Source organism: Myotis daubentonii, chromosome 1 (genome assembly GCF_963259705.1).
Source record: "Myotis daubentonii chromosome 1, mMyoDau2.1, whole genome shotgun sequence".
In the NCBI taxonomy this organism is placed as follows: domain Eukaryota; kingdom Metazoa; phylum Chordata; class Mammalia; order Chiroptera; family Vespertilionidae; genus Myotis; species Myotis daubentonii.
In genome coordinates, this window is record NC_081840.1 from 62752905 (window position 1) to 62780075 (window position 27171).

At 40.2% G+C, this 27171-nt stretch overlaps 1 protein-coding gene across 13 annotated transcripts in view; it reads left to right on the top strand.

Moving 5' to 3' along the window:
* Positions 1–6711: 6711 nt before the first annotated feature.
* Positions 6712–27171, top strand: part of SLC30A4 (solute carrier family 30 member 4) — a 28247-nt gene continuing 7787 nt past the window's right edge. For 2 of the 13 annotated variants that reach the window (XR_009453565.1, XR_009453566.1), the window contains exons 1-3: positions 6712–7968; positions 16976–17122; positions 26676–26824. Coding sequence is in view for 8 of the 13 variants with exons in the window: in XM_059702387.1 (XP_059558370.1) it covers positions 7578–7968; positions 16976–17122; positions 26676–26829 (692 nt within the window). In the remaining 5 variants the exon portion in view is untranslated. Of the gene's footprint in view, positions 7969–16975; positions 17123–17482; positions 17963–26675; positions 26830–27171 lie in introns of those variants that run through there. The other 11 variants (XM_059702387.1, XR_009453563.1, XR_009453569.1 and 8 more) reach the window with 11 other exon arrangements.

A 27171-nucleotide genomic window follows, 5' to 3' on the forward strand; every position in this document is an offset into this window, starting at 1 on the left:
TAGGACTCCACCAGGGTGCTACAGACCCCCCTATAGAGGATAAATAGGGTAAGAAGGTGGATAGTACAGAACTTAGATTGAGAAGATGTGCCATACTGAGTCCAAAGAAAGAAGACTCTGTATTGATTCTTAGTTTGAGAAGATGTGCCATACTGAGTCCAAAGAAAGAAGACTCTGTATTGATCTTTAGATTAAGAAGATGTGCCATACTGAGTCTAAAGAAAAAAGACTCCGTATTGATCTTTTAACATATATGCTTGCTAGCAGAGGAATTAAGGTTACTCCCAGTCAGACAGAACGTTTTATACAAGAAATACGTCCATGCTTTTCTGCGGAAGGAAAGGTGCCGGAAAGGTAAATGTAGAGCCATGGGAGAAGGTAGGCCCAAGGAGCCTTATCCTTAACCCCACTGCAGCCTTTCCACCCTGGGAAAGTGCAGGATTGGCAAGCTCTCCCTGGGATGATAGATCAGGACTCAGGTAATAGCGGAAAGTGCCAATCCTACTCTTAAAATGGATATAAGAGAGCATTTGAGGTTTTTCTTTTTAATGTTTGCTTTTAAAAAATAAAAAAGGGGGAATTTGCCGGGAGCCGGTCCATCCTTGCTGTTTCAAGGGACCTGGCATATATGGCATACGGTTCTTAATATGTTTGCTCACCTTCTTGGCACTGTGTTTTAACCAAGGTCACCTCTCCGAGAAAGGTTGAATCCCCAGGTAGGGATTTTCCCCTGAAGTTAGGGAGGGAATAAAACCCCTCAACTAAGTGCCAGGCGGGTAATTAATCCCTTTAACTACGAACAATCATGCTTAAACTACATAATCTTTTCTCCCTGGAATGGAGATAAGAAACGCCCTAACCTTTGTAATAGAGATTGATGGGATTGAATCAACTGGTATAAATACAGTTGTAACAAGACAGAAAGACTCAGAACTCGGAAGACAGAACTCAGAACACAGAACTCATGAGACAGAATTCAGAAGACAGAACCTACAGGGAGCCTGGAGACAGAAGAACTTCGCTGGAGAGAGCATGCCAGAGGATCCTGGACAGGGACTGGCCTCAGAGCCTAGAGACAGAGCCTAGCGGGAGAACATGGCAAGGGATCCTGGACTGAACCTGACTACAGAGATTGGCAGGAGAACCTGACTGGAACCTGGACACTGAACCTGACTGGAGAGCCTGGACAGAACCTGGCCGGAGAACCTAGCGAGGGAACATGGCTACAGAACCTCGCTGGACATCCGAAGCAGAGCCTCTCTGGAGATCAAGACCAGAACTTGGCTGGAGATCCGGGCTAGAGATCCTGGCTAGGCTGCTGATCAACTGAACGCTGTTTCCGTGTCCTTCCTTCTTCGCCGACTCCGTCCACACCTTTGGGGACCCCTGGACCTGCTGGGGCTGGACCCCGGCAACTCTCTATGATTAAAATATTTCCATATATTAATTCATGTGTATTTACAGGGCTCCTACTATAAGTATAATGCTAGGTGCTATGGACACAAAAAAACAGCGTAGGATAGAAATGAAGAAATCGTAACAGTAATGTGTATAGTGGTGATCTAGAAATCTAAATAAGTCAGAGCATGTCCTTAATAAACCAAGGACTGGACTTCAGAAATCCTGAGAAGGGACAGATACAGTGGAGGATTCTTGAAGACCAGCCTTTGCTCATACTCTAGCTTTGCAGTTTGGTTCAGATGGCATGGTCATTAAGAACGCTCTCTAGTAAAATAAGTAAGGGAATGCTTTCACATTCAAAATCTCATTCGTCTAGTGTCCCTATGAAATAGGGAGGGCAAATATTATTTCTACTTTTTACAGATAAGAAAATGAGCTCAGCAATAGTATACTGCTGGGAGTCACAGTGACTGGATGGCAAAACTAGCAGCTGAAACCAGTTCTCCACATTCTCATGTGGTGTTCTTGTCTATGATGAATCATTCCCAAGCACTTCCAAAGTCGGCCTTCTGCCTTCATCTTCAAGTTCCCCCAGCCCAGCCACCATCTCCAGGCTCCAGGGCTACTGTGCTCAGTCCTTAAATCCGTCCCACCTGGCACCTCCTATTCCCTCTCTTTTTAGATAGACATGGCTAGAGAAATCCATAGAAACATTTACTTTGTGTGTGGGGGGGGGGGGGCCGGGGGGGAGGTTCAACTATACTTTTCAATATTTTGTATTACTCTCAGGTGGACAACATAGTGGTTAGGCAATCATATACTTTACAAAGTGTCCCCCCCCCCCCCCCCGGGTATTTCAAATGGGCTCCTCTGACGTGGGGCATGATGGGTGCCATAGGGGAGTGGCTCTAGAATTAACCCTTCTCCCCTCTGGCAACCATTCGTCTGTTCTCTGTATCTATGAGTTTGTTTCAATCTTGTTTGTTCGTTTATTTTTTTCTTTAGGTTCCACATATAAGTGAAATCATATAGTATTTGTCTTTCTCTGACTGACTTATTTCACTTGGCATAATACTCTCTAGGACCACCCATGCTGTTGCAATTTCATTCATTGTTATGACTGAGTAGTATTCCATTATATATATATATATATATATATATATATATATATATATATATATATATATATATCACAGCTTTTTTTTATCCACTCATCTATTGATGGGCACTTGAATTGCTTCCAGATATTAGCTGTTGTAAATACACTGCAATGAACATAAGGAGGCACATATTATTTCAAATTAGTGTTTTGGGTTTCTTCTAATATACATCCAGAAATGGGATCGCTGAAGGCAAAGAACATACAATGGGGTAAAGACAGTCTAGTTAATAAATGGCGTTGAGAAAATTGGACAGATAAATGTGAAAAAATGAAACTAGACCACTTTCTTACACCATATACAAGAATAAACTCAAAATGGATTAAAGATTTCATTGTAAAGCTCAAAACCATAAAACTTCTAGAAGAAAGCATAGACAGTAAAACCTCTGACATCTCTCTTAGCAATATTTTTTTTCTGATATATCTTCTTGGGCAAGGGAAACAAAAGAAAAAATAAACAAATGGAACTTCATCAAACTAAAAAGTTTTTACACATCAAAGGAAACCATCAACAAAATGAAAAGACAACCTACTGTATGGAAGAAGATATTAGCCAATAATACTTCCTATAAGAGGTTCATATCCAAAATTTATAAAGAACTCATACAATTCAACACAAAAAAAGCCAACAATGCAATTTAAAAAATGGGCAGTCTTGGCCCATGTGGCTCAGTTAATTAAGTGAAAGGTTGCTGGTTCAATGGTCAGGGCGCATGGCTAGATTTCAGCTCAATCCCCAGTAGGGAGCATGCAGGAGGCGGCTTTCACATCCATGTTTCTCTTTCCCTCTTCCTTCCTGTCTCTCTAAACACCAATAAAAATTATTAAAACCAACCAACAAAAAAACCTTAAGATTCTTCATTATCAAATCAAAGTTTTAAAAAAAATGGGCAAAGGACCTGAATAGACACTTCTCCAAAGAGGACACACAGATGGCTAATCGACATGAAAAGATGTTCAACATCACTAAACAACAAAGAAGTGCAAATTAAAACCACAATAAGATATCACCTCACACCTGTCAGAATGGCTATCATCAATAAATCAGCATACAACAAATGTTAGTAAGGATGTGGAGAAAAGGGAACCTTTGTGCACTGTTGGTGGGAATGCAGACTGGTGCAGCCACTGTGGAAATCAGTATGGAGGTTATGGAGTAATGGTTAATTTAAGAGCCGGCGTTCTGAAGCCAAACTGATCTGGAATTGAGTTTCTGCTGTTTGCTAGCTGCACAACACTGGCCAAGTTCCTTAACCTCCCTAGGACACTGTGTCTTCATCTCCTTAAAAAAATAGTAATAGCTGGCATTGACTGAGCCCAGACTACTTACATGCTAAGTTTTACATGCTTTACATACATTATCTGATTTAATCCTAAGCATGGCCCTGAGAAGTAGGTGCTATTATTATCAGTTAATAGCTAAGAAAATTGAAGCACAAAGAGGTTAAACAGTCTGCCAGAGATTGTATCACTGTAAATGATGGAGCTAGGATTCAAACACAAGCAGTCTGTTTCCAAGACCCACGCTTTGAATCACTTCCTTCTTCATATTGAGGTTGTAAGGATTAAATGAGCTAATATAAGTCAGGGCACCTGCATCATGCCTGGCACATAAACAAGCCTTAAGTAAATGTTAACTACAGTATAATTTTTACCATTGTCATTTGTTCCAAAAGATATCTGGACCAGAAAACAGGTTTTGACATAGGATAGTTTGTATTCATTGCAGTTAATTGCCCCGAGGTATGTGTCTTGCAATTTAACTGACAAGCCCCTGTTATTACCTAAATAATCTCTGTATTATGGGTTACCTGATTAAGAGATGGGCTAAGTGGCTGGCAACTTTTTTCATTTTCCCATGGGAAAAATCCTTCATACTAGAAAGGAATATGAAGTCACTGATGAAAACAATGGTGTCCTGAGCAATAGCTGGCAGAACTGCAGGCAGTCCCCAGATTATGAACAGTTATATTTCAAAATAGTACATTTGCCTATTGTCATAAGCTCTGAATACATAGAAATAAGATTGAAAATAGTGGTTACATTCTAAAACTATTCACAGAAGTCTATTTATTTAGCCCATTTTAAAGTTCAATGATAAAAAAAATCATTCCCCTAACCCAAAAGTAGGCCTAGGGACAAGAGTCCATGTGATTAAAGAATAAGAAAAGTATCTTTTCTGGTACAAAGGAAAGTTGACATGGAGTCTATTAGTTATCTACTTCTCTGTAACCAATTACCCCAAAGCTCACCATATTAAAACAATACATATCTGTTATCTCACAGACTCTGTGGGTCATCGTGGAGTGGCTTACCTGGGTAGTTCTGCTCAGGCTCTGCTCAGGGTGTGGTTTCAGTCAACATCACCCAGACGGCAGTCATCTGAAGGCTTCACTAGGGAGATCTGCTCCCAACATTGCTCACTCACATGGCTGTTGGCAGGAAGCCCGAGTCTTCATGACATGGTAGCTCTAGCTTCCCGCAGTACAAGTGATCTTAGAGTGAGAACAGGAAGGCAGTTGCAATTCCTTTTGTGACCTAGTCTTATAAGTCACACACTGTCACTCCTGCCAGAGTCTGCTCATTATGACCCATAAGCTATTCATTGAGAGCAATCCACACTCAATGGGAGGGGGAAGTAAGCTTCACCTCTTGAATTTTTGAACCTATCCTAAAATCACCATGGAGTTTGGGGCTGCCCTCCCATCTCTCTCTTTAGGTACCCAGTCATGCAAAATAGTTAAAATAAATTGGAATGCAGAAACTTCCCAACAAAGTTTACTATAAATACTAAAAAATAAAAAATAAAAATAAAAATGTTCTCACCTCAACTTTTCTAGAAAACATCTCTCCCCCTTTCTTTATAAGGAATCTCATTTGAAGAATTTATACTGAAGAGAGCGCTATCGCACTCCTGGAATATTTGCTTCTTTGTATCATTAGAATTTCAGGCCGTGCAATAAACAAATTAAAAATAACCAATAACCTATTCCCAAATGGGTGGATTAAGAGATTTGGAGTTAGGAAAGCAACCTTCAGTAAGCTCTCTGCCTTCTGCTGATAATGACCTAAGTGCCACAAGCACTGAATATTCTGGGTCTCGGGAACCATGGGCTCTCTGACCCAGGTTTCCTAACCTGACTCCCATTGCTACAGCTCTAGAAGAAGACTGTGGGCCTGCAAAAGTGAGGGACTCTTCTGGAATCCAAAAGGGGCTGGTACTCTTGCACCTGAGACGCAAAATTCTAAAGTGCCATCTGAATCTTCAGAGGAAAATGTTATTTCATATGACTTTTTGTTGTATTTTTTTGTAACTTTAACTTTGGTGATCCATGTAGACTATTGTTAAAATACAACATTTATAGCCTTGCCGGTTCGACTCAGTGGATATAGCGTTGGCCTGTAGAGTGAAGGTCCTGGGTTCGATTCCCGTCAAGGGCACAGGATGTGTCTCCCTCATATTGATGTCTCTCTCCCCCCCTCCCTTCCACTCTCTCTAAAAATCCATGGGGGGAGGGGGGATAATAAACAAACAAAAATACAACATTTATAAACACTGGATAAATAGGAGTTTGTACTATAATTCAACTCCAAGTGGAAGCTAGGGGCTTGATCTAAAAGATTTCTCCTGACAGTGTTTTTGTTTTTTTATTGCTGTATTAAATCTTATTTGAGATTTAACCCCATTTGAGACTATGATGAAGCCTAAGGGACTTACTCAGGAAAATACATATGCCCACAAAATTTTGCTCCTATGTTTAAGACCTCCCAAATTCCTAAAATCCATCCAGGGATTCGCCGTGGTGGTGGTGGAGGGATTCCCGTTGCACTAAAATTTAGATCTAAATTTGAAGCTTCTTCTCAGAACTTAATGAATTTTAACTTCTTGTTAAGCAGAACCAAGGACCAGAACAGATGTTTCTACTAGATTTTCTGTGCTTGGGTTTAGTCCATATTATGACTACTTGGAGGCAAAAGGAAGGTGGAGTGAGCACAAAGAGAACAACGCATATTTGATTAAAAAAAAAAATAGTAACTATGTATTAGGCACAGAGCAGCTGACGATCACAGATATAAACCTTGCCCTCTCCGAGTTGACCTGACTGTGCAGCAAATGTTGCCAACTTGCCAGAGAGGCAGCAACGCGGGAGAGAAAAGCTGCTTGACTTCCCACTTAGAAAAAGGGCGAAACTGGTTTCCTGCCGAGCACCCCCAGCCAAGACCCGACCCTGGGTTTTTCCGCGGCCCTCCGTGCGCGGAGCGAATTCCCAGCCCCAGCGGGGCCGTTCGGCCCGACCCACTGGGTCGCGGACCCGGGTTCCGCCGTCTGTCTCACGACGAGGGGAAGCGGGAGGGCGGCGCGGGACCGGGGCTTCGCCCGTGCGCATCCCTCGCGCAGAGGCGGGCGCGCGGGGTCGGGCAGCCAGGACCCGGCGAGGACCCCGGGGACGCGGCGCGCGCCCCTGCCCGCCCCCAGCGGGCGCCGCAGCCCTGCGCGCCGGCCTGCGTGTCCCCGCGCCGACCCCTCCCTCGCGCGCCTCGCCCGCGGCCGCTCCGGCGCACGCGCGCGGGCCCGTGAAGGGCGGGGAGAGGCGGTGGCCGCGGGCGCCGGGCCGCGGACCTGTCAGACCCGCGGAGCCGGCCTGGAGCTGCGGGTGCTGCAGGCGAGATCGGCCCCGCTCCCCCGCGGCTCCGGGCCGAGCCGCGCGAGCCGGGCGCCCCCGAGCCGAGCGGGGGCGGGGAGATGAGCGGCGGCCCCGCGGCGGCGCCCCACACCGACGCGCCGCCCCCTCGCGGAGCCACGGCGCCTCCGAGCTGGCCCTGCGCCCCCCGCCGCCCGGGCTTCGGAACTTGTGGGCTGTGATGGGACGCCTTTAATCGCTACCGTGTTTCGTTTCCCACAGGATGGGGAGGGACGCGCGGCGGCGCCATCGGGAGCGGGCGCGCCGGTGAAGTCGGGGCCGCCGGCCGTGCCTGCCGCGAGCCGTTCCGCGCGCGGCGCGCCGCCTCTGCCATGGCCGGATCCGGCGCGTGGAAGCGCCTCAAATCTCTGCTGAGGAAGGACGACGCGCCGCTGTTTCTAAATGACACCAGCGCCTTTGACTTCTCGGACGAGGCGGGGGACGAGGGGCTTCCTCGGTTTAACAAACTTCGAGTGGTGGTGGCCGACGATGGTTCCGAAACGCCGGAGAGGCCTGTTAACGGAGCGCACCCGGCGCTCCAGGCCGACGACGATTCCCTGCTGGACCAGGACCTGCCTTTGACCAACAGCCAGCTGAGCCTGAAGGTGGACCCGTGTGACACCTGCAGCAGACGCAGGGAGCTGCTGAAGCAGAGAAAGGTGAAGACCAGGTTGACCATTGCCGCCGTTCTGTACTTGCTCTTCATGATTGGAGAGCTCGTAGGTGAGTTGTGTGGCCAACTCACTTGCCGTTTCCGTTGTGTCCAGCTCTAGGGGCACGGGATTGGAGGTTTAAACTTTCTTGCCCTTTCTCAAGATACTGATCTCTTGGGGTGCAAGAAGTCCACACAGTTCCAAAGTGCAGGTCAGTCTAAGTACAAACATAGATTTATTGTTTACCTCCATGGTACGTCATGCAACTTCCTCTTTTCTTCCAAAAGAATTGTGAGCGACCACCAGGTTAGTTCTTGCAACGTTTAAAATAGTAAGTAAGTAAGTAAGTAAGTAAGTAAATAAATAAATAAATAAATAAATAAATAAATTCTAAAGTTCCTTAGAACCCCGTAACATTTTACAGTATGAAGGGACTTTCCCGAACACCTGCAGCCTCCACCCCCTTTTTCAAAGGGAATCGGAGGGCCAGAGAGGTTCAAGAAGTTGGGAGGAAATGGGGTGGTTAATGGAAGAGTCACACCTATGTCCCAGGCTCTTGACTTTTTTTTCTCTACCTTTGACTTAGGTGGTCTCTGTGCTACTTCCTATTAGATTTATAGCCAAGAGATTTGCAAAATTAAATACCACCAACTAACCTGAAAGTTTTTCATTGTAAGGAAAATCTGAAAGGCACCAGAAAATGGCTCCCCCAGGGTGTATGAACTTGGTTGATTTTTCAGTTTTTAGTTAAGTAATACACTCACAATAAAATACATTCTTTGCTTAGAGAATTCGGTGTCACATTAGTGTAACTGCTGACTTGTCCTAGTGACCGTTTACACAGTGACACTAACGCAGAGAGACCATCCTGCCACAGTGTCTCTTGGTGATGAACCATGATGAGACTAGAGGTGGCAGTCCAGACTTGAGGTGCTGGTTGGAGGTTAAATGTAGGAAAGTTACATGCCCTTCCTACCTCATTTCATACCACTCCTCCTCAGTGCTCAGCCATGCTGGCCACCTTTCCCCTATAACTCACAAAGCTCTTTCCCACCCTTAGGGCCTTCACAGATTTTTTTGAGTCACTAGAGTAAGAAATACAGTTAACACTGTGACTCGTGTAGGTAGGTGTGCATCATACCTATGTATGTATCCACCGATACACGTATGTATGAACACATATGTATAACTGAAACAAAAGTTTTATTGCATGTGATGTCTTCTAATATATTTTTCTCAATTGTGGTTCCACCCCACCTAATTGATTTCATGGGTCCACAAGTAGAGCAGGGTCTGCAGTTTGAAAAATACTGCTTTTTGTGGATGGACTTTTCCCAGATCTTCTCTTGGCAGGTTTCTTGTTATTCACATCTCATCTCAAAAGGTACTTCTTGAGAGACCTTTCTGACTGACTAAACCTTCCTTCTTCCCTGTTCCCTCCCCAACTAGAAAAGCCCTCAACAGCTGAGATGATCTCTTTTGTATATTTTCTTGTTTTATATTCCTCGTTTAACATCTTGTCTTTCTCCACTGAAATATAAGCTGAATTCCCAGCACCTAGAACAATGATTAGCGCAGAGTAGCCACTCATTAAATTTTTGTTGAGCTCGTTTTTATTGTGTTAGAGAATAAACAGTTTGACTGCCGTGTAGTAAACAAGAGGGGAAGAGGCCTGGGAACCAGATCAGGTAGGTCCTGTATTAAATGGACCGTATTAAATGAGTGTAGTTTTTAATTCTAAATACAATGGGAAGCCAGTGAAGGCTTTTAAAAGCAGAGTGTGACATGTTTAGGATTTACCTTTTTAAAAGATTACTCCGGCTCTTATTTGGAGAATGGATTGGAGGGTGCAAACGTGGAAACAACTAAACTATTGCAGAGATCCAGACAAGAAATTATTATGGCTTGTACTAAAGCGGCTGGAGAAAAATGTACTTACTGATTGAGAAACATTCTAGAGGTGACATGGACAAACTTAGCTAGTGGTTTGGATATGGTGGTTGATGGGAGAGCAGTGTCAGGAATGATTCTGAAGTTTCTCACCTAAGCAGCTGAGTGTATGGAAATGTATGTCATTTATGAAGCAGGGAGAAAATATAGAGTAGGATCTAGCCATGGTTGTTTCAAACATGTTATCATATGTATGTGAAATAGCCTAGTAAATATGTCTAGTGAGCATATGAGTCTACAGTTCAGAAAAGAGGTCAAGGTGGAGATATAGTACGTAATGCCATGGGGAATGGAAAAAGCCACCTAGAGAGCCCAAGTCTGGAGGAACTCCAACTTTAGAAATCAGGCAGAAAGTAAACAGGTATCTCAGAATCCAAGAAAAGAGAGCATTTCAAAGTGGCAATAAATAAGTTGAAGCTGCAAGAGGTCCAATAAGATGAGAACTAAAATATCCTTGAGTTTAATAACAGTGTTATTGATTACTTTAACAACTGCATTTTTATTGAAAGTGAACAAGTTTAAAAAGTGAGTGCAAAGATGGTAAAGATGGCAAATGAACTCACTCATCTAATTGTACTCTCTCCGGAAGCCTCTCTTAAACTACAATAAAGGGATCTGTATATCCACACAGATGTGGAAAACTGGAGAGCAGGCAACAGCAACACAAACGTGGGAAACTAGATAAGAAGCTGATAAAGGAGGTAACTGCCTTAATAGATCCGAGAAAGCCAACTCCTAAGCAAGCAGTAGGGAAAGTCAAGAACCAACCTAATAATATATCAGAAACACCTAGAGAACTTAAGCACAAACTCTGGGCCACAGTTTCTAATTAAGTAGTTCTGGGATCTGGCCTGTGAGTTTGCATTTCTAACAAGTTCCCAGGAGATGCTGATCTTGCTGCTTTAGAAAATAAATTCAGGGGTAAAAAAAAAAAAAAAAAAAAAAGAGCTTTTAGCCCTGGCCAGTTGCTCAGTGGTTAGAACGTAGGACCAAAGGGTTGTGGTTTTGAATCTCGGTCAAGGGCACCTGCCTTAGTTGCGGGTTCCCAGCCCCTACCTCGGGTGGGAGGCAAACCATCTATGTGTCTCTCTCATGTCAATGTTTCTCTCTCTCTCTCTCCCTCCCCCCATCCTCCTTCCCTTCCACACTGTCTAAAAATCAATGGAGAAAATAGCCTCTGGTGAAGTTTGTCTTTTTTTTTAAGCTTTTAAACAATAAAAACACAAAATATTTTTAACTCCACAGAAAAGTTGGAAGATGAACTAAGGTAATCTCTGACAAGAGTAAAGCAAAAAAGTAGAAATGGATAATAGGAGAAAAAAGGCAAGAAAATTAGTATATTAGTCCAAACGCCAAGTAATAAGAGTTTAAAGAAAAAAGAAAGCAGAAGGAAAGAAATCAGCAACATACAGTAGTCCCCCCCTTATCTGTGGTTTTACTTTCCACAGTTTCAGTTACCCGTGGTCAACCATAGTCCAAAAATATTATATGGAAAAATCCAGAAGTAAACAATTCATAAGTTTTCAATTATGCCCTGGTTCTGATTAGCATGATGAAATCTCACACTGTCCTGCTCCATCCTGCCCAAGAGGTGAGTTATCCCTTTGTCCAGTGTATCCACACTATCCAGCCTGACAGTCACTGAGTAGCCTTTTTGATTGTCATGATACCCACAGTGCTTGTCTTCAAATAACCCTACTTACTTAATAATGGCCCCAAAATGCAGGAGTTGTGGTGCTGACGATTTAAATATGCTGTAGAGAAGCCATAAACTTTATCATAGGTATCTGTGTATAGGAATATAGTATATATAGGGTTCAATACGATCCACAGTTTCCAGCATCCACTAGGGCAGTGGTAGGCAAACTGCGGCTCGCGAGCCACATGCGGCTCTTTGGCCCCTTGAGTGTGGCCACGAAGTTTGAATCGCACTGTGCGTGCGCGCCCGCACGTGGTATTTTGTGGAAGAGCCACACTCAAGGGGCCGCAGTTTGCCGACCACTGCACTAGGGGTCTTAGAATATATCCCCTTCAGATGAGGGGGTATTATGGTAGTTAAAAAGAAGTCCCCAGAACTGAAGGGTATACATTTCCGGATTGAAAGAGTCAACAAAAGCCCAGCAGATTGGGTACATTATTTTGAAGTTTCAGAACACGGGGAACACATTGTTATCTATTGCCTCTCATTGTTTTTGCACAGGGCAGAACTCCAAGTCAAGTCAAATAAAAACAGCCTGGCCAGTATGGTCTTCCAGGGAACCATGAGACAAGGTCACATAAAGAGAGTGCTCTGGGAATGGAGCTCTTAAGGAGCGCCAACCCTATTCTACCCCTTGCAGTGGCTGCCATGCTGAGGTTTTCACTGTGATTGCCACTTATTGGTGTTCAAGGTTACCAAATGGGGAAATGCCATGGAGCCCACTATTCTTAGCAAGATTCAGCTATTTCCCTTGAATAATAGCTACCTATAACAGCTTTCAGGTAATTTCCAGAGTTTTAAATAAGCTGATTTGTCCATGTTCTTATTGCTTTTATGAAGATGATTTTCAGAGGTCCCTACTCTGCTATTTTTGCTGATGATCACCAACATGTGGCTCTGTAAATTTAGGTTAATTAAAATTCAATTAAATTAACTCAGTTCCTCAGTTGCACTAGCCATATTTTAAATGTTCAAAAGCCACATATGACTAGTGGCTACTATATTGGACAGTGTAGACGGACATTTCCATCACCTCAGAAAGTTCTTTTGGACAAAGTGGCTTTAACATAACCTCCTTTTATAGATAATTAGGCTCAAAAATGTTAAGTAACTACCTTAGAATCTCTGAGATTCCAAAGCCCCATGTTATTAACTACCAACGAGTATTTTCTCACAGTGATTTCCAGCATTTTTTTCTTTTTCTTTTTTATTAAATCTTTATTGTTCAGGTTATTACAGTTGTTCCTCTTTTTCCCCCCCATAGCTCCCCTCCACCCGGTTCCCACACCACCCTCCGCCCTCACCCCCCCCCCACTGTCCTCATCCATAGGTGCACGATTTTTGTCCAGTCTCTTCCTGCATCCCCCACCCTCCTTTCCCCCCCAAGAATAGTCAGTCCACTCCCTTTCTATGCCCCTGATTCCATTATAATCACCAGTTTATTCTGTTCATCAGATTATTTATTCACTTGATTTTTAGATTCACTTGTTGATAAATGTGTATTTGTTGTTCATAATTTGTATCTTTACCTTTTTCTTCTTCTTCCTCTTCTTAAAGGATACCTTTCAGCATTTCATATAATACTGGTTTGGTGGTGATGAACTCCTTTAGCTTTTTCTTATCTGTGAAGCCCTTTATCTGACCTTCAATTCTGAATGATAGCTTTGCTGGATAAAGTAATCTTGGTTGTAGGTTCTTGGTATTCATCACTTTGAATATTTCTTGCCACTCCCTTCTGGCCTGCAAAGTTTCTGTTGAGAAATCAGCTGACAATCGTATGGGTACTCCCTTGTAGGTAACTGAGTTTCTTTCTCTTGCTGCTTTTAGGATTCTCTCTTTGTCTTTTGCTCTTGGCATTTTAATTATGATGTGTCTTGGTGTGGTCCTCTTTGGATTCCTTGTGTTTGGGGTTCTCTGCGCTTCCTGGACTTGTAAGTCTATTTCTTTCACCAGGTAGGGGAAGTTTTCTGTCATTATTTCTTCAAATAGGTTTTCAATACAGTGGGGCCTTGACTTACGTGAGTTTAATTTGTTCTGAGACCGAGCTCGTTAAGGAGCTCATTAAGGAACTCGTTAAGGAGCTTGTTAACTCAAATTATTCTATCAACTCAATGCAAAAAATCGGTGGAGAGAGAGCTGGTATCTCAAAAAACTCGTTAGTCGGGACACTTGTAAGTCAAGGCCCCACAGTATCTTGCTCTCTCTCTTCTTCAGGCATCCCTGTAATTCGGATGTTGGTACGCTTGAAGCTGTCCCAGAGGCTCCTTACACTATCTTTGTATTTTTTTATTCTTTTTTCAGTTTGCTTTTCTGGTTGGGTGTTTTTTGCTTTTTCGTATTTCAAATCTTTGACTTGATTCTTGCGATCCTCTAGTTTGCAGTTGGAACTCTGCATAATATCCTTTATTTCAGCCAGTGTATGCTTAATTTCTAGTTGGTCCTTTTTCATAACCTTGAGGGTCTCACTAGATTTCTTGAGGGTCTCACTACATTTATCGGTGGTTTCTAGAAAGTTCTTGAAAAACCTTAAAAGTGTGGTTTTGAACTCTATATCCAGTCGTTTGCTTTCCTCCATTTCTGTCATTTGTGACCTGTTTCTTTGTCTCAGCATTTTTTATGCTTCCCTGTGTTGTTAGAGTGGCTTTGTGTGCTAGGTGTCCTATAGGGCCCAGTGGCTCAGCCTCCCCAATTACCTGATATGGACACTCTTGGTGCACCCCTTTGTGGGCTTTGTGCCCAGTCTTGTTGTAGTTAAGCCTTGATTGTTGTTGGTATCACTGGGAGGAATTTACCTCCAGGCCAATTGGCTGTGAGAGTCAGCTATGTCTACAGTGGGAGAACTTCTGTGCTGAAGACACCCTTATGGGGCGAGACTTGCTTCAGTGGGGCTTTGGTGCTCACTGAGTCTGCCCCCTGAGTGTGTCCCTTATGGATCTGAGGAGTTGTAATGTGGATGGTCCCACTCTGACCACTGGGTACACTGGCTCTAGGATCTAAGGAGGAGCTAATTTAGCCTCTGCCTGTGGCTACCCAGCAGGAGCTACGAGGAGATCTGCAGACTCCCCTTCCTTGTTTGGGGTTTGGAGGTGCCCAAATGAGGCCCAGCTGTGAAGCAATGCAAGCTGCTATGGGGCCTTGGGCCTTCTCTTGGAAGTTCTGGGTCTGTCTGGCCCAGCTGCAGTTTGTTAGGTAATTTTCAGATTGCAAAGGGCCAGGGCATTCATATGCAAAAACCTCTGCTAGCAGTTTGGGTGGGGCAGGGTCTCAGGGAATCAACAGGGCGGAGCAAGCAGCTATGGCTGATCCTCAGCCCTGCCCTAAGGGGCCGCACATCTCAGTGTCCGGGTAATCGCTGCAAGCACCTTTGAGAGAAAGCCGCCCTCGAGTTCTGAGTTCTGCCTGCCGCCAGACAGTCCAGTTTCTCCCTGTATGAGTCTAGGTCCCCAGAGACTCACCTGGAACTGGAGTTCAGAGCTGTCGGGAGCGTATGTCTCCCTCCTGATTCAAAAAGACAGCCACGTCCTCAGTTGCCAGCCCTTGCTGCGTGCACCTCCATACCTCTGCACTTCCACACCTCCTCTGAGTCTCAGTGTGCTTTTCTCTTTCCTTCTAGTTGTAGGATTTCCACTCACCCAGCCTTCCTGTGGTTCTGGATGATGGCTCTTTTGTCTTTTAGTTGTATTTTTGAATTTGTTATGGGAGGCAGCAATTTCTGGTGTTTACCTATGCCGCCATCTTGGTTTCTCCAATTTCCAGCATTTTCATGTCAGGGAATACAAGCAGTCCTCGGGTTATGTCAGAACTCGACGTACATCATTTCGTGGTTACGTTGCCATCTCCCACTTACAGTATTTATAAAAAAAAAAAAAAAAAAGTTCTGTCATTTCAACATATGTACATATGTGCTTTATGTTTTTTATTATTTATTTACCACAAGTAAAGGTCAGGAATTGTTATCTTTCTTTTACATTTTTTTTACTGTTTCACTTCATTACTGCTGTGTATGTGCTCCATGTGAGTGACGTAGGTGCTTATGTAGATGGGTTCTGACTTACGGCGAATCGCATTACATCATGCTGTAGGAACAGATCTCTGACATAACCCAAGGACCTGCTGTACATAAAAAATAATATTTGTGTAGAACACACTGGAGTACGTGGATGTGACTACAAAATCACTGCCTCCAGTTCTGCTGCTCTTGGCTCTGCACAGTCATCCTAGAAATAGAGGGATCAGCAACCCAGCACACTAGTATGTCAAGACACCCTGACCATGAAGTTCCACTATCTATATATATAAAAGGCTAAGTGCCCGACCGACCGTCCGTTCAAGCATCCAACCAACCGACCGGCCAGTACATATGATGCGCACTGGCAATTTAAACGTTGATACATATAAAGCTCTTGCTGGCACCAATCGCATGAATGTGTTTCGATCTGTCATTGTCAATCGTGAATTTGGTTTGACATTCTATTATAGAGAAAAAGCGAATAGTGATATTAAAATATTTCTTAATTTCCTTTCAATGTGCACAAACCACTAGTACAGTGTAACAGTGATTCTCAAAGTGTGGTTCTGAGCCCAGAAGCATCAGCATCACCTGGGAACATGTTGGAACTGTAAATTCTCAGGTCCCATCCAGACCTACTTAATTAGAGATTCTGAGAGTCGGGTCAAGCAATCTGCACTTTTACAAAACTTCCAAATGATTCTGGTACCCATAAAAGTTTGAATACTCTGTATTAATTATAAAAGCTTACACAATGAATGGTAATAGGAAATTATATAACCATAATGGAACAACATATTTTTATACACAGAGACATATATGTGAAATTATGTGTGTGTATATATAAAATGTCTAGAAAATCAATATAAAATTTTAAATTGTGTATTTTAAATACCACCTTTTATTCCTCTATTAATAGACATTGCTGTTATGTATCCAAATGAATCTGTTATTTGTATCTCTTGTTTTGAACTAATGTACATTTTATGAGTTTCTTCAGTTCAATTTTATGTTCAAACTCTCCCAAACAAGTGAGTACCTACCTCTTCTTCAGCTTTATTGTAATATGTAGATATTATGGTTATTAATTTCACTAAGAGTAGTATAGTTAGTTGAGTAAAAGCTGCAGTGCTAAAACACAAAATTCCTATTTATGTGTTAGCTCCAGTTTAGTGATTCTTAATTTCTTTAAGGTTGTTGACTCCTCAGAAATCTATTCATAGAAATGGACATTGTCACTAGAAAAATATATGCATATTTAATGTTTTGCATCAAATTTCAATTACCTTGATTTCATTGTAATAGGATAAAGATTTAGTTAGAAGTTCATGTTTTGTAGGATGTTACATATTTTTGGCTTTATTACTTACGTTTATTTTAGTTAACATATTCCTTTTTCCCGCTTATCCTTACTTTAAGGTGGATACATTGCAAATAGCCTAGCAGTCATGACAGATGCACTTCATATGTTAACTGACTTAAGTGCTATCATACTGACCCTGCTTGCTTTGTGGCTGTCTTCAAAATCACCAACCAAAAGATTCACCTTTGGATTTCATCGCTTAGGTAGGTAATTGGGAGGTATTTTTTAGATTATAATGTTTTATGGTAAACCAGCAACGGACTGTAACCTTTGATTAGCTGAAATCTTTCTGGTGATAAGCCTGTTGAAATAGATGAACAAAGCATATGAAAATGGGTGAACAGCATTTATTCAGATACATATCTTCCCATGTACTGAACTTCAGCCCAGTCAGCTGAACAGTTTACACATATAAACTTATATGGTAATCATTAATTTGTAAATGGTTTCCCTATGTCCTAATGATGTTATCAGAAAAAAAGTTTACCTTCAGTTTATTGAATCAAGCAAAATTATGTGAGTTTAATTCATTAATGAGCATTAGCTTCTTTCTTTTACTTCAGGTTATTTCAACCAAGGCTACTGTCGCCAAGATTTTAAGTATTATTATAATACATATAACATTTACTGTGTGGCTGTCCTTCATTGAGGCCATTGTATCAACACAATTCTGAAAATGCTGACAAAGATTCTTTGGTTAATCACACTTCAGTCAGTCTCCTGAACCTTCTCCCAAGCCTCCCACTCTCAGTATCTTGCCAGTTATCCTTCAGGTGATGTCTCGCCACCCCGGCCTGTCTTCACAAGAATTCTATTCGGTCAGTTTTACCAGAATCCCCCTTCCTCCTGATGTTTCCTCAGTAGTTTCCCACCCACAGACTCCAACCAGCTTCTTTGCTATAAATTTCCACTTGCCCATACGGTATTCAGAGTTGAGCCCAAACTCTCTCCCCCACTGCAAAATACCATTGCAGTGGTCCCTGTGCCTGTCTCAATAGCTTCCCCTCGTGAATAAAGTGTTCTTTACCATGTTGTAACAAATGTCATTGATTTTTTTTCTTTTTAATAATGAACACATTTTATTTTCCTATTTTTAACAGATACTAATATTTAATTGAGGTTAAAATCATATATAATCATATACAACTGTGCTTCTTGCTGTGTTACTATTTTTTAATTTTTTTGCTTATTTTAAAAATAATTGCCTTTACTATTATGTGAAGTGCCATATGACCACATGTCATTTGCTCAGAACCCAAAAGGTGACATTTAGGTAGCTTCAGCAAAACCTGTCTTAAAGAACCAGAATTAATATATTGTTTTTTATTTTGTGTAGACACTGACTCGCTTGGCTAATATATCAATCAGTCTCCCCTTCTGTGTTACTTTTTGACCTAATATTAACTCAGCATCTAGGTCTTCTAAAATGTAATCACTGGGTCTTCTGGTATATAACTTGACATTTTAGCTGAATAGCTATATTCCGAGTAGCTGTCCAGGCCATCAGGCTGGGAAACTATCTGGCATCTCCACCCCTCAGCTCTCAACTGCTATACAAGAGAACTGAAGCCCTGAGTGAGGTGTTTCTGTTATAAGCCACTACATAATGCATTTGGATGTGTTCCAAAAAGAAGCCTCACTACTTTCCAACATACACATTCATTTGTTAATTGATTGACTTGAGGGTTTTTAACAACTTTAAAATTGCCCTGACCTGATGGCTTGGTTGGAGTGTGGTCTCATACACCAAAAGGCTGTGGGTTCGATTCCTGGTCAGGGCACATGCCTACAGTATAGGTTTGATCCATGGTTGGGCATGCATGTATGAGAGGCAGCGAATTAATATTTCTCTCTCTCTCCCCCCCCCAATCCTCTAAAAAAATTTTTTTATTTTCCAATCTTATTGTGATTTAAACACCTGCAATTTAAGATCTAAAACATAGCATCCTGGAATGGGGATTACCCTCTAGCACCATTTGAGAGAGTACATTTCATTTAATGAAGTCAGCGGCACTCTAGCCCAGAGATATGCAGTAATACAACATAGGAAGTCCTACATATAATAAATTAAAAACCAATAATCATGAAAATTCTATTAAATATCAAAGAAGTACTTAGTATTTACCTAGATGGTCACTTTGTTTCTTTAAAGACTATAAGCACTATGAAAAGATGAGAGAAAATAGGACTGACTGGTCCTGTTGTGTCTCTGAAAATTCCTGCAGACTGTCAGATACTTCCCTTTCCTTACAAATACTAAGTTCAGGATGGTGGACTAGATATCAGCATTTGACTCCTGTCTCTCCTGAGAGTCCACTGAAATAAAAAGCATCAAAACAACAAAGAGAAGTCAATGCTGGGTCACCAATAAACAAATTTCCAGAAACTTCTGAAAGTTAGAAAGTAGATGGGAGTGGGTTGAAGGAGAAAACAAGCCAAGAAGCCGCAGCCTAGAGTACACCAAACTAGGAACTGGGTCAGCCCAACAGATCGCTAAAGAAAGCTCAGAACAAAGAGCATCAGGAGTGAGACTTGGGCCTGAAAACAAGGAAAATTAATTGAATGACTGTATGACCTTTTGGAGAATGATTTAATTTCTCTATGAGTTTCTTCTATAAAATATGGATGATAGTACTTGTATTGCAGAATTGTGAAAAATACATAAGGTAAAGTGGTAAGGCATAAGTACCTAACAGGGTACTTGGCACAGAGTAAATTTTCAGTAAATGTTCGTTTCAGTCATGTTTTCCTTCCCTCTTAAACTAGACTTTATAGCTCTCAAAATGACCCATGCTTCTAGATTGCCTGCCTTCCCTTCTTTCCATATCAGCATTCTTATTCTCTCAGCATAACTGTCTCAGCTAGGTAGTAGGAGAAAAGTAAGATGATTCAACCTGATGAGTAACAATTTTAAAAGATGTGCTTTTTGACTTGAGTCTTCAGGAGCATTTTTGGCAATACAGCAAAATTCATTTTAGCAAAAATCATTCCATCCTGGTGAAAGAAAGGTTGTTGGATTTGAAGGGTAAACCCAAGGGGCTGTCCCAGGAATCAGTACCATTCTGTTGGTATTTTCCTTTCCTTTAGCTGTAGTGGCAGCTCTTTTGTGGGAAGAGGGAGAGGGGGGTAGAAACCACATGTGAGTTATTTTTAAGTGCCTGCATTTATTTGGCTGTGGGTGGTTTGCCCTCTCATCCTGGAAGTTAATAAAACTTAGAACTGAATGAAACCACACCGTGGGGAGAAATTCCACAAACCCTTAGGCAGAATGGCACTATCTCCCAGACCAAGGGGACATGCTGTTCTAAAGAGAACATCCCTTGCTTGCTTGCTTGCTTGCTTGCTTGCTTGCTTGCTTTATTCCTTCTCTGAGGATTATTAGTTGACTTTATTTATATGGTTTTTCTTTTATTTCTGGAGCTGAAGAGGCTGGATGGATTAGATAAAGATAGTGATCATGTGAAAGGACTGTAGTAGGCAGATATGTCTGCATTTGAAATAAAAAGCAAGATACACATTATGGTAATTCAGCTCATCAGCCTAGGTTAGTGGCAAAATGACAGTGTGGGAGTCTTTCGTAATATGTAGTTCTACTAAGCAAAGGCCTTGGCAGATCTGGCTAGATGATTGTTGTTCTGGGATATGTATATGATAATAATGTTAATTCTACCTAGTTTGTTATTTATTCCCTGATGCTAAAGCATTTAGCAGAAAGTATTCAGCTAAAAATTCTCTATCCCCAAACATGCAGCCAAAAAAAAAAAATCTCTTCTCTCTAGTTAGTGATTCATTTTAACAACTTCCTCCCCCTCTGATATGAGTTATGCCTACTCATTGTTCACATCTTAGTGAGAATTAATTCATATCACATGTACATCTCTAGGAAAAGAATAGGTACTTCCTAGAATTCAGAGTTTTTATTGAGGCAGAAGAAGACATGAGTGAGGTAGTCAATGTTGACTAGCCAAAAGTCAACTTGGAGTACTGGGGGCACCTTGCGTATGGATAGAGGGAGTAGTAAGAAGATAGAAAATAGGAGATTGCTTAGAATAGGAGGTGAGAGGATCCAAAGACAAACTTTGCAATTTAGCTTGACATTCTGGTAGCAAAATTGGGCCACTGAAAATCCTATATGATGTCTTTAGCCTGAGTGTTGTTGGGTTATCTGTGGCTGCGTTGAAATACAAATATTAGTTTAAAAGTCCTAGGCAGATCCGATACAGCTCACTGATTTTTCCTCTGTTTCCTTCCTATCTTCTATTGGATGAAGGTAGAAAAGAGAAAGAGCATAAAAGGAAGTGGGGGAAAGAATGTATCTCCACTTTCCTTCCCTATTGATTTTTATTGACCTCTCAAATCTGTCTTTAGATGTGCTATGTATAGTTCCTTGAGGCAATAGAAAGACAACATTATATAATTTAAGGGAAATGTATTCATTATTGTCATTGCAGTGTTGGCAAAGTTAACAGTTAAATGTAGGCCAGTACACCTAGGCAGCACTCACACAAAAGTGAATGTGCTGACTGAGTGTGGTTTTACATAGTTGAAACAGATTGTTACTCATTCACTGAATAGGCACTCAATAGTTACTTGTTCAGTGAATGAATAATAGTATAGTGTGGGGAGACAGGCAGTAAATACGTACCACAAACACAACATAATCATAAATTGTATTAAATGCTACAAAGAAAAGAATAAGGTACTATGATGGAGAATAACAAAGGATGGCGAAGAACTCAATATTTTTCATATGAACATTGAAAACCTCTAGTTTGACAATTTATAGATGTGTTAAAATGTACGTAAACATTTATTGTATTTTATGGTATGAGCAAAACTTAATAATCATCTATGTTTTCTCCCAATTAACTTTTTCTTTTACCAATTTATTGGCCATTCAAACCAAAACTGTTTATTCACACTACTCCAATACTAGTTCAGCTGGGTGCAGTGATTTAATTATCTGTGCATAAAGTAGCAAAATATATTAGAACTACTATAACAATAGGTTTTTCAAGAATTTCTATAAAAATCCCTTTTAAGAGTTTTTCATTTTTGCTAAATTTCCATTTAGTCAATTTTTCCGAAGCTAATGGGGTAGTAACTTACACAGAAATCTAGGGTTTTAGTTGGGAAAGTTCCTGGGTCTCCTTTAGAAAATGAAAATCTGTATATGTTATGCACTCCTTTTGTCTTGAAAATCTTTATTGTACATTATGTGACCAGAGACCAACCCAGAGCAACAATGAGAAGATTGGAGCAAGTCATAATTTCATTGTTGAATGAAAATTTCCCTCCCTGTTAAACGTTGTTGGAGGAAAAAAGAATCTTGCCTATATTTATCTGCATTCCATCATGTTAAAAATACTAGGCAAAAATGTTAAACACTCATTAGTCCTATTCATATTTCACCAAAGTTTCATTTATTCACAATGAAAGAACTTGTTGTTCCTTTTATCAGAGTAAAATGGTCATATTACTATTATTAGGATTTTTAGCTATGTAGTATTATATATGCCTTATACTTCTCAATTATAAATCTCAGTCCCAAAAATCTACTTAAAATTCTGTGTGTGTTTTTCTTTTGCACTTATCAGTTTTCTAGCTAGAAGACATTTTTACAGTCAATTAGAATAAAAACTAACAAATGAATGTCTTTGCTTTTCACCAAGGCAACTAGATGTGAGACACATTCCTTCTGAATTGCTGGAAAAGGGATATAATTGATGACAGCATCTTAATATGTCATTTGGGAATTTCTAGGAATCAGCTGAACTCCATTACTCTTAACTGTGGAAAGTCATTGGGATCCCTTTTATGCTACTCTCCTGGGTGAAAACTATATTGTGAAAAACTGCATTTTCAGCTCCTAGTGGGCTGGGAATCCTCCTTGCCAAAAAACTCTGTTTATGCTGTAGTTTGACTTTCATTTTACTTTATTCTGAAGGTGGTTTTGCCATATCTGAGAATTTACAAAAAAGGTAATTTTAAGTGTTAAGGTAAATTATTACTGGGATGTGGGCTTACCAGATTTAGCTTATGCATGCCACACGTTCCCACTTTCTCTGAAATATATGATATCCAATGTGTCTGAAATACTGCCTGGGACATAGTTGTACTAAAATAGTATTTGTTTTTTTATCTGAAATGCAAATTGAACTGGGCATCCAGTATTTTACCTGGCAGACCTACTAGAGTAACTATAGAACTTATCATTCAAGTCAGGACACTTTTGAGAGTGAAATGGGACACTTTTAATAATTATGCCAGGACAAAGGCATAAATTGGAACTATCCTGGGAAAACTGGAAAGTATGGTCAACCGAATAGTAGGGGGGTTTTGAAAGTATTTTAAATTATTGATTATAGGTTTTTATAAGTAGTCACATCTCTGAGTCATTAATATAAATATAAATTTATTGCTTTATAATTTCATATTTAAAAATTTTATTGAGGCACCTTTAAAGTTATGGTGGCCTAATTGCTAGGACAACCTTGACATTGTCTTTTTATGGAAGAATTTTTTTAGGATTAATATTTTTTAAATACCAATTTTAAAGATAAAGTTTTTTTGGTGAGTAAAATGAGGCTATCACCAGTACATAAAATTTTACAGTTTAAAATATTTTAATTATTTTTTCTTTATATTATTTATGTGTGTATTTTACCATCAGCAGCTATAACTTAAGAAATTCATGTGTTTTATGTCTTGTATTTGGCTTAATTCTTTTAACCTATTTACTTTTTCTTTGGGATTAATAAATAACTCTTATCCATAGAGGATATATTCCAAGACCCCAGTGGATGCCTAAAACTGTGGATAATATATAACCCTATATATACTGTACTATTTTCTATACCTGTATACCTATGGTAAAGTTTAATTTATAAATTAGGCACAGATAAAAATTAACAACAATAATAATAAAGTGGAAAAATTATAACAATATACTATAATAAAAGTTATATGAATGTGATTGATCTCTCTCTCTCATAACCGATATGATAACTGAGAGGGCTATCGAGTGACTAATGGTGTACCATGGCTTTGAGTAGTAATTGTGTTTATTTGTCTTATTCCAATATTAGTTCTGTTCGTGCACAAAGTTTTATTGGAGTTTCACCTAAATTAATGAAATGTCAGGAAATAGTTTCTAACTTCTAGATAATTTTTCTGTATTGTAAGTTATAGGTTGGAATAAAAATGTATCAAAGTCCAATATGCTAGAACTACCTGGAACCTTTGAGGAATGAATCGACCCAGACAACAGTTTTCCAGATTCTTTTACCTTTTAACACTTAACAGGATTAATGTCCGGTGTCTCTAAAGGAAAAATTTTCTTTAAAAGTATTTTCTTGTTTTGAGTGTCAACATATGTAACAATGTTAGTTAATTATTTTAATATATATTTTACATTGCCTATTTTTTATTTTGAAAAGATATAAATTATCTGTACTTTATACTCATATGGTAGAAAAATTTATCTGGTATGAAAGCATATATAGTACAAAGCCATCCCTGTCTCCTTGCCCATTCTCCTCATAACCAGTTTTTTATCAGTATTTTGTACATCCTTCTGGATCTGCATTTGCAGATCATTATTTATATACTAGAGGCCCGATGCACAAAATTCATGCAAGAGTAGGACTTCGCAGCCCCTGCTGCCTCGCGGCCCTGCCCCCCGCCCACTGGTCATTCCGGAAGGTCTTCCGCCATCCGGTCTAGTTAGCATATTAGCTCTTTATTATATAGGATATTCTTTTTTCTTTTCACACAATGGTAACACCATACACAATTGTGTTCTTTGCTTTTTCACTTTGTATTTTGGAACTTATTCCTTGTCAGTACATAAAGAGCCTTACTCATTTTTTACAACTGCACAGCATTCTATGTTATAAGGCTTCTACTAATAACATTTTTATTGTTTAGAATTATTTGCTGTTCATACAGTGCTTGATGAATAGCTTCATAACATACCACATTTTGCACATGTGCAGCTCAATTGGCATGAGTGTGTTTGTCCTTCCTAGAAGAGGAATTCCTGGATCAGAGTACATCATGAATACTTGAATGCATAAAAATGAGTTTGTTTTTATTTAGTCTAAAGGTAATACATCTTTGTGGTTAAAAACTTAAAGACATTTCAAAAATTACTGAAAAGATAAAGTTAAATTCTCCAAGCTCCTCCTCCCACTTCCCAGATGTAACATTTTCTTGTCTATCTTTCCTATAGTTACCAATGTGCCTATTTTTTTCTTTTTTATACATAAATGGTTGTATGGTATCCCATTATATGTATATGCCACCATTTATCCATTACATTACTTATTGGGAAACATTTAGGATGTCTCTGGATCTTTTTTGATACTACCAACAAAGCCGCAGTGAAAAACCTTGTAGATATCTTTGCATACATGTGGATGTGATTCTAGATTCCTAGAATCAAGGATACATGCCTTTTAAATTTTTATTAGTTTTGGTAAGTGCTCTCCAAAAAGATAGTTTTTGTTTTTTGTTTTATTTGTTTGTTTGTTTTTTTCATTCTTTTTTTTTTTATTGCTTAAAGTATTACAAAGGGTATTACATATGTGTCCTTTTTTTTTCCCCCCCCGCCCTTGACAATCCCCTGGCCTCCCCTACCCCCCAGTGTCTTATGTCCATTGGTTATGCTTATATGCATGCATACAAGTCCTTCGGTTGACCTCTTACCCCCCTCCCTCCTCCTCCCCACCCCTCCCCGGCCTTCCCGCTGCAGTTTGACAGTCTGTTTGAGGCAGCTCTGCCTCTGTATCTATTATTGTTCAAAAGTTTATAATGGTCTCTATTATCCATGAATGAGTGACATCATGTGGTATTTTTCCTTCATTGAATGGCTTATTTCACTTAGCATAATGCTCTCCAGTTCCATCCATGCCATTGCAAATGGTAAGAGTTCCTTCCTTTTTACAGCAGCATAGTATTTCATTGTGTAGATGTACCACAGTTTTCTAATCCATTCATCTACTGATGGGCACTTAGGCTGTTTCCAGATCTTAGCTATGGTGAATTGTGCTGCTATGAACATAGGGGTGCATATATCCTTTCTGATTGGTGTTTCTGGTTTCTTGGGATATATTCCTAGAAGTGGGATCACAGGGTCAAATGGGAGTTCCATTTTTAGTTTTTTGAGGAAACTCCATACTGTCTTCCATAGTGGCTGCACCAATCTGCATTCCCACCAGCAGTGCACGAGTGTTCCTTTTTCTCCACATCCTCTCCAGCACTTGTTGTTTATTGATTTGTTGATGATAGCCAGTCTGACAGGTGTGAGATGGTACCTCAAGATAGTTTTATTTGATCCTTCCATCAGTATATCCTTGCTGACCCTATTATCAAACTTTTTAATTGTTGCCATTTTAGTAAGGGCCAAAAAGGAATCCTACTGAATTTACTGTATTATGATTGAAGGTAGCAAGTGGTAGGAGTGAGCTAGTGGGGGATTCAGATCAAACTACTAAACCTTTTAAAATAAAAATATATATAGTATACCTGAAACTAATATACTGTTATATGTCAGCTATACCTCAACTTTTAAAAAATGTTCCATATCAAACTATTTAAAATAATTTTTAAGAAAAACATGACAGATGATATAGTGCTTTTATCTTCTTAGAGGAAAGGAGATCTAAATAAATAAAAGATTGTACAATATTTAGTTTGTATGAGGTCTACTAACCATGCTGCAAATACATTTGTTTTTTATATTTTTCCCTCCAGAGGTTTTGTCAGCTATGATTAGTGTGCTGTTGGTGTATATACTTATGGCATTTCTCCTATATGAAGCTGTCCAAAGAACTATCCATATGAACTATGAAATAAATGGAGATATAATGCTCATTACCGCAGCTGTTGGAGTTGCAGTCAATGTAATGTAAGCTCGATGTTTTTTTAAAAAATTTAACTGGCTTTATTCTGTAGAGCAGTTTTAGGTTCACAGCAAATTGAGGGGACTGTACAAAGATTTCCCACATACCCTCTGCCCCCACACATGCATAGCTTCCCCCATTACCAGCATCCCTCACTAGAGTGGTACGTTGTTACAGTTGGTGAGCCTGCACTGACACATCATAATCACCCAAAGTCTATAGTTTATATGGTTCACTCTTGGTGTTGTACATGAATGGGTTTGGACCAATGTATAATGACATGTATCCAACATTTAGTAGCATACACTCTACGTTGTTTTCACATGAATAGTCTCAAATACTGTGAA